The 14,275-nt window shown below is 39.1% G+C and overlaps 1 protein-coding gene across 7 annotated transcripts in view; it reads left to right on the top strand.

Moving 5' to 3' along the window:
* NAD-ME2 (NAD-dependent malic enzyme 2) overlaps positions 1-14,275 on the top strand; it is a 192,367-nt gene that overhangs the window by 137,261 nt on the left and 40,831 nt on the right. For all 7 annotated transcript variants that reach the window (XM_089995502.1, XM_089995503.1, XM_089995498.1 and 4 more), the window contains one exon: positions 1,842-1,904. In XM_089995502.1, coding sequence (XP_089851628.1) covers positions 1,842-1,904 — 63 coding nt within the window. The remainder of the gene's footprint in view (positions 1-1,841; positions 1,905-14,275) is intronic.

Here is a 14,275-nt window from a genome sequence, read left to right as displayed (position 1 = left end):
CCCTATAGATTGTTGCATTATCAATGATAAATTGGACTATATTTTTACGCTTGACCTCATCCACAACCTCATTAAACAACTTGAGCAACACATCTGTCATTTTGGGCATATTAGACAAATCAATTGATTTAAAAGATGTAGTTCTCTTGGGGAAACAAGAAAATTTATTAAGATCCTTATCTTTGTATCTGTCCACCCATCTACCATGATGCTATACCCAGTTTTCTTTCATGATTGCCTCATTTAATCACAACATGCCTTCACTTCTTTACATTAACATCTAGAATTTGTTCTCTCAAATCATGATATGAAGGCATTTTATATACATGCTCGATATTGGTTATGGCATCTGCCATGTCCTAAAACTGAAATAAATTTGCCGCATTGAAAGAAATGTAGGCATCATAAAACCATCTCTTAACCACAACATTCACTTGATCGACTAAATGTTTAGGTGTCATAGTAGTGAGAATGTCGAGTTGCGACCTAGGGCAGTCCTAAGAGGGAAAAAACTCTTAATAGAGCCTCCAGCTCCACCTCTTCTAGAATAATTCTCTCCATCTCCTGCTCTCCTTCTCTTTCTAACCGCACTACTGCTTCTAGCACCAACCACACTTTTCCCCTTCATTGCAGACTATGTAACAAAGACAACAAAACACCTCACGTACTTGTGCCGACATGGGTATGGGTCCCGGGTGTGACGCAGGTACATGTTGGGTTTGAGTCGAGTTAGGTTCAACTTAGACCCGACCCAAAAACCCATTTCTCTTTGTTTTTTCATTGTTTCATCACAGCCAAGAGGCGAGCCCCCCTTTTCAAAACCCTTTCCTCTCCACCTTCGATTGCATGAGGAGAAGAAGAAGAGGAATAAGGAAAAGAAAGGAGAGAGAGAGAGAGAGAGCACAAAAAACAAAGGAAAGGATGCCTCTCGAGCATCTAAGAATGATTCAAGTCATTTGAAATGAACCTCTTATTTACAGTTTATGTCCTTTGTGTGTCTTTTTTTAAGGGGTGTGAGGAGCGGGAGGTGTTGGAGTTGACCATATATTAGCTCCCATGTGTGTCATGAAAATATGCTATTTATGATGCAGATTAAACATTTATCGCATAAGGAACATAAAATTATGGTTGATAATGTGTCAGAAATTGGAATATAAAAATGCCGAGTTGATGCCCTGGCACCTGATCTATTGTAAATATGCATAACCAGAGAACCTTCTGCATTTTACAAATATTAGTAATGTTTGAGTGCTTGACTTTGGTTTTCACCTACTTTTCAATGGCCTTTGAGAAACTTTCAATTTTCTACTGTCTTATTTTTCTTCATCACTTTATTGGTGTCATAGAATCACCCTAAAGTGAAGAATAGTAGCCATCTGCAGCTTGGTACATCCTGGCCTGGCCCAAACGGACTGAACTGGCTGTTGATTGCATGTTGTGCACCCCAACTGAAAGGGGGGCAATGGGTTGGTCCTAGCCAAGCTGGCCTGAATCTGTTTTCATATGGGCTGCTTGACTCATGGATGGGCCATTGGCTAGTCAAGCTCAGTCCAGTTCAGCAGGCTAGGTGTAAGTGTTGTTTAGACCAGGTCATGGCTCAAAAAAATGCAGCTCAAACCTATGCTAGACAGGTTGGGCCATGAGCAAACCATGGCCACCTGGCCTAAGCACTGGTGGTGGTTCGCTTCTTGGTGGGTTCTACATTCATGACAAACTTTGATAGCTTGTCAATGTGAGTGCTGTAACACTATCTGTTGGTACTTTGCACCCTTCTAACTTTTTTAAAGTTTTAATGTTCTTGCTAGCTTGACGATATTCTGACTTAATGCTGCTTTCTTCAGTCTTGCATCATATATAACTGATGAAGAAATCCAGAAAGGCATCATTTTTCCTTCGATATCCAGGTATTACTTCCTTTCCACCAAAACACTGAGCTCATTTCATGTCAGAAAGCAAAGATGATTTTTAAATGCATCTGATTTGTACTGGACTTTAGACCACTATGAAGCAATTGAAGAACTAATTAATGTTTTCCTCTTGTTATAATTCTGTTGTGCTTTATGCAATTCTATAAAGATCTTAGTTCCATCCAATCAGCTTCATTTACAAATTTGGTTTTTCTTATGGTTGTCTATGTAGCCTGATGATTGATAGTTTGTGATTTGTTATGCTTCAATAAATATGTCATTCTATAAGTTGCTTGATGTTATATGGAACTATTCTGATTACACCTCTGTTTCAAATTATTGTAGAGGAATTCTATAAGTTGCTTGATGTTATATGGAACTATTCTGATTACCCTCTGTTTCAAATTATTGTAGAGGAATATTGGACTACAATGTCAATGTAATTTGCGTCTGATAATTGGTGGTTTATGTGGAAAATATTATTTGTATATATACATGTCAGTGGCATAGTGGGCATTTTGCCCTTGATTGGTTTTGCTAATGAATATTTTTGCATGTCCCTTCCAGTTTTAATTGAGGCAAGCCATGTCAAAATCTCATTGAAGGTTCACATCTGATTCTTTCATCCATTTGTTGATCGTTCTCTCTGCTGCCCTAACTCCCTCAACTTCTTTCCTACCTGCCCCACCTGTAACCAACCACCTATTGTTAAGTGGTGCTGCCTGTTGGTTCCAAGAGTGCTTGTTGATAGTTCTTTGGACTGGTTCAACACAAGAGAATTGTTCTACACATTTATGCGAGACAAAACACATCTAAATTTCTTAATCACAAAATGCATTTAAGATGCGTACATAGCAAAGGGACATAGATTGTAATATCTCGTAATTTTTCCATGATTTTTAGTCTAAAATATAATTTTTGAATTTTATACGTATATTTAAATTTGATAAAATCATGGAAAATCATTAAATCAAGGTGGTGTGAGTTGGGTCTGGGCGTGTGTAATATCGTGTATTTTTCCATGATTTTTAAATTAAAAATTTTTGAAATTTTAACTAAGTATTTAATGAGATTGATAAAAAATATCTTTAAATATAGGTGACGTTAGGTGGGTCTGGGCGTGGCCTAGAGCCCACTAACAAGACCTACATGAGCCAATTAAAGTTTGAAAAAAAATCATTTTTAACCTTTAAATTCGAGTAAAAATTGAGCAAAATTCAGGTTAAATTGAGGCAAAATTCGGAGGCAAAAATCAGGTAAGTATATCGTTAGATGCGTCTCGTAATTCTGAGAACATTGGTGCCTTATTTTTTGAAATCGAGTTACGATTGTCCAAAAAATCACATTTTTAAAAAATGATCAGCCTCTATTTTTGCCTTTTCTAGATTGGATCAGACTGGATCCGCTCTGTTTGATCCAAGTTGATATAGATTTGGATCCACTCCAGGACCCATATTAACCAAGATATGGTCTAGGTAGGATCCATATGGATTTGGATCTGGATCCGAAATTCAAATATGACCAATTTAAAACTTTAACATAAATTTAAAAGTTAAATTGGGTATTTAGAGTTCTACCTGGAGTAGAATTCTACCATAGGAAGACTTTCAGAGGGAACATTTCATAATATATTATATTTAATAATATAATAAAATGATTAATAAAATAATGTTTTTAATAATAAACAGGAGTATCTAGAGAGGTAGAGTTCTACCATTGGTAGAACTCTACTCTCAAATAGAGAGTTATCTAGAGGGGACGTCACCCTCTAGATAAGAAGATAATTAAAAAAATAAAATAAAGAAAAATAAGTGGATAAAATAGTATAAAAACAGGTGTTTTTTCTCTCTCTAGAAACTCGTGTTTCTAGAGAGAGAGGGAGATAATTAGAGAGTGAGAGAGAGTTGAGAGCTCAAACTCGTTGGGGAGGGAGGAAAAAAAAAGGAAAGAGAAAGAAAGAAAGAGAAAGGAAAAAGAAGAAGAGGAAGGAGAGGAGGAAATTCAGCCTTCTCATCGAGCATCCAATGTTTTTATGATCTTTTTCCACATTCGAATTAAGGTACGAGTTTCTTTCTATGTTCTTACAGGAAGAAACAGTTTTAAATCGGGTTCATGTGTAAATTTAGATGGAAAAGAGAAATCTGAATTTAAAATATGTATCTGTACATACATTAAATGATGTCTTCATGTATTCCTTGAGTTTTGATTTCCCTAGTGTATTAAACCCTGAAATTATTATGTTTATGTCGTTTTTCTTTGATTGATATGAGCATGCCATCAATTTTTCATGTTTAAGCATGTGTTCAACTCTTATTGATTTTTTTAGCAGTTATATATTATAAGAAATACATGTTGTCGATTTCTGCATATAGTCTTTCTATGCTTAATATATATATATATATATATATATATATATATATATATATATATATATATATATATATATATATATATATTGCTCTGCTGATTTTGGCCCATGCTGATTTTATTGTTCATGTTCAAAGAAAATGGATTTATATAGTGTTTTGGAGATCAATTTTGATCCAGTTCAGGTTGCCGATTCCATCATATGGGCAGCCTGATCGGATCTGCCTATATGCTTTTGCGGGTAGTCTGATCAGTTCTGCCGATATACATATATGTTATTTTTTTTATGCCTGAATCAGTTCTATCTTCATGTTGTGATGCAGATAGCATCTGATAAGATTTGCCGATGGGTTGCCTGAGCAATTTGATTAGATTGTTGTCATGCATATGCTGTGCTAACCTGATCAGATTGTCAATGCATGTGCGCATGTGCAATCTGATCAGATTAGCACCATGTATGGGTTCAGTCCGATAAGACATGCCGTGTGAGTGTAGGCTAATCAGACCTACTCTAGATAATTTTTTTAGATGTTATGAAATCTGGTTTTATGTTATACTGATAACAATTATAAAAATCTGATTTCACGTGGATTCATCGATTGTTATCAGATTTAATATGTCAGTTTGATGACTGTCATAAAATCTGATTTCTGTTATTGTATTGACAAATATCATATTTGAGTACAAGTATTTTTATGGACTATTATCAAATTTGTTTACAGGCTGTTATGTTGACTATTATCAGCTTTGATTTCATGTTATCAAATTTGACTTTATGTTGGCTATCATCAAATCTGGGTATATGTTGTTATGGTGACTGTTATTGGAATTGTATATACATGTTGTGTTGACTGTTAGTAAACCTGATTATTTGTTAAAGTTACGGTCTATTATCGATTGCATATATATATATATATATATGTGTGTGTGTGTGTGTGTGTGTGTGTGTTTAAAGGTTGTTCAGGACAGCACATTGCTACACATTTGGGCAACAATAACATAGTCGTTGGGCATAATTATGTAGTAATAATCAGACCGTCGAGTGGTGCATTGTGTGTAATTTTTCAGACTTGATATGCATGTGCAAATTGATCAGATTTGCCACCTTTTGGCTCATGTGCAATCTGGTCAGGTTTGTCAATGTTATTGCATGTGAAATCTAAGCGGATTGGCCACAGTTTGAGCATGTGCAATCTAGTCAAATTGCCGATTATGTTATGTTTGCAATCTGAGTAGGCAGTGTGTTGGATGTTGATTATGAACAATTTTGCTATGTTCAATCCTGCATTATGTTGACTGCAGGATTATGCATCCGATTATATGTTTTGGATTTGGTTATGTATGCTTATTTTTTCAAATACCATGTTGCAAAGGTGCATATCATGCGTATAGAAATTCTGAAGTTTATATTGATGCTTGCATAAATATGATCATGTGCATGTTTGGGTGTTTATGCATGGAATTGATTATGATAGTTTGTGTTGCAAGCATCTGTTTGCATGCGTATGCAATTGGCTTTGTGTGCATTCATGTTGTGTGTTTGAATATGTATTGCGAACATGTTTTGAAACAAGGTGTGTGTTGCATGTTCACTAAAATTTTGCAAAAAGATGCATAAATCACTTTGAGATGCTTTTATGGTCAGATGTGAACCACTGCAGGCCGTGTGGGGCAGGAGCATGTGTTGCTCTAATGTTATTGATTTTAATTTATGCATTACAAAATTTATTTCTGGAAATTATTAGTTTTCCAATATTAATTGTATTCTTAAAATTGTGCAGGCCAAGGCCCGAAATTGGTTTTGCTTGTTGATTTGCAAAACAGTTATTGTGTAAAGAACCTAAAATTGTTTAAAAACATAAAAGAGATCAAATAGTGTAATTAATCTCTTCCTTAATGTGCCTTTCATAGTGTGAGAATCTTTGATGGCAGTTTTGGGAAAACTTTGAAGATACTAAAACTTCGTATTCGATTATGCTCCTGAACTTGATACGGTGGTTTACCTCCCGGCCACAGTTTTAGGAAGATTCAACTACTTTGCCTGGGGGTGTTGTTAACTCAACTGTAGTTATTGGTATACAAAGAAAGTGGCATCAATGGATGTTGATTTCCCTGATGTCCTGGCATTAGATGTTGATTTCTAATAATTTGATGGATGGTGTTGATTCCCGATATCAGTTGAGGAACAAGTGTGAAACCTATTAATAAAATATAAATTTTGTGTTAAGCTATAACTGATAACCTAACTTAGACTTCGGGAATTTGTACCCATTTTGGGTATCCGCGGGTTTAAAGAAAAGTGAAAACTAAATTGGTGCCTATTTAATAGGCACGTACATGCAAAAGCAACTTTGATAAATAACTTAATAAGGTATTCATGCATGTGTATTGAATCATGCATATTTATTATTCAGTATTATTTCATGTATTCATGCTTATTTTGTTTTGCACGATAATAGTTATTGCATGATATTTGTTTAAATGCTTGAATGATAAGTTGATTATGGTACAAGGATTAGTTAGGGTCGTTAGAGAGTTGATATTAGAGCCAAACCGCAAAACTATGCATTGAACTATTTTTAGGATACCAATTTATCTTTGTATAAGACAGAGTTGGTATTTGAGCTCTGTTAGATTTGTCGAAACTATTATTGCAAAGTCACGACTCGTACTTCAGATGCAGTCCACATCACTGATAAAAGCTATCTGTGAAATTTATCTTTACTGTTGTGAAATTGTTGAATTTTCATATTATTGACTGTAGGAATAATTTTATGCCATGTGTGTGAATTAAATTGTTGTGTTTGTATGAGTGTACTTATTGTGGATCAATCCTAAGGGGGGTAGGTTTGATCAAGGTACGAATTTACTAATACACCTTTATGTGATAGATGTGTAATCCATCCATGGCAATTTTCAAACTAACTTGAATTTGAAGTTTTAAATTTAACTAACTTTTAAATTAACCCATAAGGACTTCCAGAAGCGGTCATCCCCCCTAGAATATTCCCTTGGAATATTAAAATTATTAATTAAATAAAAATTAAATAAATCCTACATAAAATCTAGAAAGAGATAAGGAGTAGAGTTCTACACTTAGTAGAACTCTACCCATTTAGAGAGTGCATCCAGAAGGGGACGTCAGCTCCTCTCTAGAACAAATTAAAAATATGTATAAAAGGGCTAGCTCCTCTCTCCCTCTAGAACTCATGTTCTAGAGAGAGAGAGAAAGAGAGAGCGAGTTGAGAAAAAAAAGTGAGAAATTGTGTGGTTTAGAAAAGAAAGAAGGAAAAGAGAAGAAGTCATTCATTGAAATTTTCTTTAGTTTTTCATACTTCGAATCAAGGTACGAGTTTTTCTCTTAATTCACACGGGAGAGGGAATTGTATAAACTGATTTGAGCATGAGTTTAGAGGGGAAAAAGGGAGATCTAATTTCAAGGATATATATATATATATATATATATTTCATGATTATTGATTTTCCTTAAGGTTAAAAGAGAGTGTTATAGTAATCTAAGTAAAAGTCGTGATAATGAGAATTTGGAGAAGTATATGATAGCAAAGAAGGAAGCTAAAAAAGTAGTTCTAAACGCGAGAGATAAGGTATATAAGGAGGCTTATGACAAGTTGGATACCAAAGAGGGCGAGAAGGATATTTATAGGCTTGCAAAGATGAGAGATAGAAAATCGAGGGATCTGGGTATGGTTAGATATATCAAAGATGAAACACAAAGGGTTTTAGTCAAAGATGAGGAGATTAAGGAGAGATGAAAAGATTATTTTGATAAGCTATTTAATGAAAGTCATGCTGTAACGCCTTAAAAATCCAGGACTTGTAACTTTTTAGAATAGTTTAAAAAGCTTTGAAATCATACAATAATCAGAGTTTGAATAGTACTTCAGCAGAAAAATGATGTTTTTAAAACCACAAGTCGATGGACCTTGAGGGCATTACAGCGTAAACTTTCCTTTTGTCAAATCCCGCACAACCATTGAAATCAAATGGTTTAGAAACAGAGTTTCAATAATTGAGAATTCGTTTGTTGAAACCAAGAAGAAGCTTACTAAAACAGTTTTATTAACTCACGGTTTAATAAAAGAGAAATTTTGAAACACACTTTATACCAAATTTACCAACATGTCCTCAGGAGCGAAACGTCAGGGAAAGAGCTCTATCTTGAACTCATCGCGCCATCGTGTCATCGCAAAGTGTATCACCTATACATCACCTGCCCATAAAACGGGTCAGTTTCACTAAAAACTGGTAGGTGCACAGACAGGACAATATAGAACATAGTTAAGCAAAATAATTTAATATGTCAAGTAGACAGGCAATTAAATAGTAATTTAATTTCAGTAGAGTCATAGAGCAAACTATCATGAGCATAATGCTAATTATTACTAGCATTTTACTGGCACAAGTAAGCTAACTATTACAAGCAAAGCACTGCACAAGAAAGTTAACTAGCAAAATACAATGCTTCATCAACCACACACACTTCCATAAGTATTGAACATATTGTACCCTATAACTTTCATACGTGCATAACTGAACACATTGTGTAATCGGATTTAAATTATGTTTCGATATTAACTGGCCAAGCGGGTACGCACAAGGCACGACTCTAGAAACAACCTAGACTGATCCGGGGGTTTATTATGCTATGTATTTTATGATAACCCGGATAGCTGACTGAGTCCGCACCTAAGGGGACGGTCGGTGACCAAGAGAGAAATCCCCAAAGCAGCATAAACAATGGATGCATCCCAAACATGGAGAGCTACCACCTAGGATAATTATGGTAGTCTCATTCCCCTAACTCCGATGACTGGGGAAGCCGAGTCTTTTGCTCGTAACTGCCATTAATGGCCTGTCCATCGAAGTTTTGTACCTTCCTGTCCTCTCTCCTGACAGGAGTCAGCGATTCGAATGAGTACATCAGGGGTAGTTAACTGAAGACCCATTCTACATACTCTGGTCTTTCGACCAAACTCGAGTATCTTGCCGGTGAAGGCGAAAACATCACTTATTTAGGTGATCACAACATTTTGTTATTTGCACCCATCCAGGTTGCCACAACCTACTCATCCAATCATCGCAACGTAAGAAGACGTACTTGTCAAAAAGTACGGTTGTACATGTCATAAGTACGACTACGATGAAAGGGATATGGTTCCACAAAAGAAACCCCAACAGATGTTATCTGCAAAAGAATTAATACAACACAGCCTGGCAAGATAAATCTTGAATTCACTTCAACAACATTTTTCATATTTCATGATGCAAGGTCATCTCGGATCTCTCGTCCGATCAACAAAGTACTTAACATGTTGTGCATGTCTAAAAGTACGCTATACTGAACCAGGGAGGTCTGTGGGTTTCTCAAAAGGAATACCCAACACACAACTTCATAACAATTCAAAGAATATAGGAGTGCTCATTTGGCACGATTCATCCTTAAAAGCCATAATGCCACATTAAGTCATTCACACAAGACACAACACTATCAATCTTACATCCAAAATTTATCTTAGTATCGACATGTTACACTAGATTGATACATAAAGAATGGGTCCTTCAACAGAACCCCACTCATTCATATGCTCATGCCCCTGATCGGGGTTATTCAAAATGAGCCGCAACTTGAATCACGGTTATAAAACATTTCTCCCAAGTGGGTAGACTTGGGAGGGGCCAAATGTGACTTCGCAATCCTGCAAGACTTAATCATACTTTGCAAAAGTTGTGCATTTTGAAGAGCCCTGGGTTTGCAGAAGGAAATCCTCTTTAAAAGAACTATAGTGCACAAGTGCAACTTCTAGTGTTTTGAAAACAAGTGATAACAGGATAGGCACAAGACTACATTTATGTAAGTACATATTTACCATGAGTGTGAGCATATGCAGGTTATAACATGTCAACAAACAACTCTCGACTTGCGATGCCGCACATCGAGGGAAAAGCACATAAGTAATACACGAGGTACCAAAACCATACATTGACCACTTAGACAGGCAAACAGATAAGGTCATAAGTAATACACCAGACACAAAGTCGTACCTCACTCAAAGGAAACGTGCAGGCAAAAATGGATGCAAGCAAACAAGGGCATATGTATTTCAAGAAATACGAAACCACACCTCAAATTCATAAACACTACGCAAAATAATAATCGAATAATGAAATTGTACATCCACCCATAGAAAGGTACAGGCAAGTATACATGCAAGCAATTTAGGGCATAAGTATTGCAAAAAGTGCGAAACCACCTTCAACACGTAAGCAAATACACAAATTAATACTCGAAGAGTAAAACCGTACCTCGACTCATAAACATGGAGACAAGAATAATAAGTCACGCAATAGCAGTATAAATCTAAGTACAACTAGCATAGACATTTTAATTATTTCAACTTAATTAGATCTTATTGCCCCTTGTGCGACTTTACCCTACCTTGGGATGTCGTGCAGCTGCGTACGCCTACGCGAGAGGATAATACGAGGGTTGAGCCGTGGAGCACGATCGGGACCTGTTGCGTAAATAGGCAAGAGTGTTAAATATTCAATTATGTTAATATAATTAATGGTGCAACGGGGCAAGGGTAGAATTAGGCAATGGCGGCACCGACGACAACGGAGCGACAGGGAATGAGCCACTGTCAAAAACAGCGAGGCGGCAGGGGGTCAGCCCCTGCAGACAGCACTGAAGTGGCAGGGGTCGCACCCTTGCCGACAGCAGCGAAGTGGCAGGGGTGCTAGCCACTGCCGACAACAACGAATCGGCAGGGGGCTAGCCCCTACCGACCACACCAAAGCGGTAGGGGTGCGCACCCCTGCCGACAGCAACGAATCGGCAGGGGTCGCTCCCCTGCCGACCACACTGAAACGGCAGGGGGTCGCACCCCTGCCGACGACAGCGAATCGGCAGGGGGCTAGCCCCTGCCGACAGCAACGAATCGGCAGGGGTCGCTCCCTTGCCGACCACACTAAAACGGCAGGGGGTCGCACCCCTGCCGACGACAGCGAATCGGCAGGGGTCGCTCCCCTGCCGACAACACTGAAACGACAGGGGGTCGCACCCCTGCCGACGACAGCGAATCGGCAGGGGGCTAGCCCCTGCCGACAGCAACGAATCGGCAGGGGTCTCTCCCCTGCCGACAACACTGAAACGGCAGGGGGTCTTACCCCTGCCGACGACAGCGAATCGGCAGGGGCTAGCCCCTGCTGACAGAAATGAATCGGCAGGGGTCGCTCCCCTGCCGACTACACTGAAACGGCAGGGGGGTCGCACCCCTGCCGACGACTGCGAATCGGCAGGGGGCTAGCCCCTGCCGACAGCAACGAATCGGCAGGGGTCGCTCCATTGCCGACAACACAGAGACGGCAGGGGGTCGCACCCCTGCCGACGACAGCGAATCGGCAGGGGCCGAGCCCTTGCCGTCCGGCGAAAGGACAATGGCAGGGGGACAAACCCCTGCCGAAGAGAGACAGTGAGAGAGATCGGGGCGAAGGGGTGTCGCAGGGGCCCTTGGCCCCTTGCCGGCACTCCGGCGGACGACAGGGATCCTGTAGGCCCCCTGTCGGGTCTCCAAAGGCAAGGAGGAAGGTGGGAGGGCGCGGCAGGGGCCGTGCGCCGCCTGCCGGCGTCCTGGCGAGGTGACAGAGAGGGAGATGGGAGGGGGAGAAGAGGGAGGAGGAGACTGAGGTAGAGGGCGTACCTGGAAGAGGAGGAGGCGAGGTGGCTGGCGATCGATGGCGTGCGCAGGGAAGGAGGAGCCGTCGGTCGTGGTTGCCGCCTGCAGGGAACGAGAAGGGGGGCGGGGCATCGTTCTTCCCCTCCCGCAATGCTCTTAAAGAGCTCGGGGATGGGCGACAAAAGGGGAAACCCCGATGGGTTTCCCTATCGAGACGAAGGCGCGGTGGGGGGGGGGGGGGGGGCGGCGCTCGGGAAGAGGATTTAAAATCCTCTTCCTGCGTCGGGTTATCTTAAAACCCTATCGCAGGCGGGCCCGGGTCGGGTCCGGACCCGACTCGGCCCGGGTCCGATAAATTTTTTTTTTATGAAAAAACGTGGGTTTTACACATGCTCAGGATCTTGGAGACTTTTTCATTCCTTTTCATGAGATGAATCATGACTTCATGCGCAAGATTCAAAAGAAAGAAATTGCAGAGGCTTTGAAGAAAATGAAATCAAGAAGGGCAGTTGGCCCAAATGGTATACCTATCGAGGCTTGGAAATGCTTGGGAGAGAAAGGTTTAGAATGGTTGACAAATCTTTTTAACAAGATTTGGTGGTCAAATAAGATGCCTAATGAGTGGAGAAAGAGTACTTTGGTGCCTCTATATAAGAATAAGGGTGATATACAAGATTGCACAAACTATCGTGGTATAAAACTCATGAGTCATACTATGAAACTTTGGGAGATGGTGATTGAGTCTAGGTTGAGGAAGGTTGTCATGATATCGGAGAATCAATTTGGTTTTATGCCTGGAAGATCAACTATGGAAGTTATACATCTTCTCAGACAACTTATTGAGATAAATAGAGAGAGGAACAAAGATTTGTATATGGTTTTTATTGATTTGAAGAAGGCTTACGATAGAGTACCTAGGGACGTTCTCTGGTGGACAATGATGAAGAAAGGTGTTTCTCTCAAATACATTAGTATAATTAAAGATATGTATATAGGAGTAATACCCAATGTCCTCACTTGTGGAGGGGTGACAACCAATTTTCCTATAACGGTTGGGTTACATCAAGGATCTACTTTGAGCCCTTTCCTATTTGCTATAGTGATGGATGAGCTTACGAGATCAATTCAAGAAAATGTGCCGTGGTGTATGTTGTTTGCTGATGATATTGTTTTGATTGATGAGTCTAGAATTGGGGTTAATGCTAAGTTAGAATTATGGAGACAGCATTGGAAGCAAGAGGTTTTAAGTTGAGTAAGAGTAAGACATAATACATGGAATGTCGATTTAGTAAGCAACGAAGTAGTGATGGGAGTGTAGTGAAGCTTGGTGAACAAGAAATACCGGTGGATGATTCTTTCAAATATTTGGGATCTATCATTCAAAAGTATGGAGATGTAAATCATAGGATAAAGGTTGGGTGGATGAAATGGAAGAGTGCAACTGGAGTGTTGTGCGATCGTAGAATGCCATTGCGGTTGAAGGGAAAGTTTTATAGGACGACTATTAGGCCCACTTTACTATATGGTACGGAATGTTGGGCTGCCAAGAGACATCATATTCAAAAAATGAGTGTAGCTGAGATGCGTATGCTGAGATGGATGTGTGGAAATACAATAAAAGATAAGATTCGGAATGAGGAGATACGTAAGAAGGTAGGCGTTGCACCCATTGAAAATAAGATGAGAGAGAATCGTTTACGGTGGTTTGGACATATTCGACGAAGGCCTAATGATGCTCCAGTTAGAAGGATGGAGAAATGAGAAAATATATTAGTTAAAAGAGGTCGGGGTAGGCCTAGGAAGATATGGATGGAGGTGATAGGAAAGGATATGAATGCTTTGAACCTCACCGAGGACATGACATTGGATAGAAATGAATGGAGGAAAAGGATTCATGTGGAAGACCCAAAATGATTTTCTTTGTTGGTTCATATCGCCAACCCCAATTGTTTTGGGATGAAGGCGTAGTTGTTGTTGTATTGTTGATTTTCCTTGTTTTCATGATTATTTTTCATTTTATATATGTATATATAGTTATTTTTTGTTAGATTGCTCTTGTTTTGTTCTCTTTACAGGTTTTCTAAATATTGACGATATGGATGATTCTAAAGACATTTCGAGAATATCAAAAATTGATGATATTGAAAATTCTTTATATAATGGCACATATGATTGAGCACCCCTTGAATATGCACCAAATGGAAGAACTTGATAAAGTCTATGAAGACATTTTGTGTAATGGGTTTCTTCTTTTGTAATTTCAAACTTACAGTCACTATAAGTTTGAGAGAGGATGTTAAGATG

Source organism: Nuphar pumila, chromosome 2 (genome assembly GCF_984573655.1).
Source record: "Nuphar pumila chromosome 2, dmNupPumi1.hap1.1, whole genome shotgun sequence".
NCBI classification, from domain to species: domain Eukaryota; kingdom Viridiplantae; phylum Streptophyta; class Magnoliopsida; order Nymphaeales; family Nymphaeaceae; genus Nuphar; species Nuphar pumila.
This window is presented reverse-complemented; position numbering and strand designations above follow the sequence as displayed.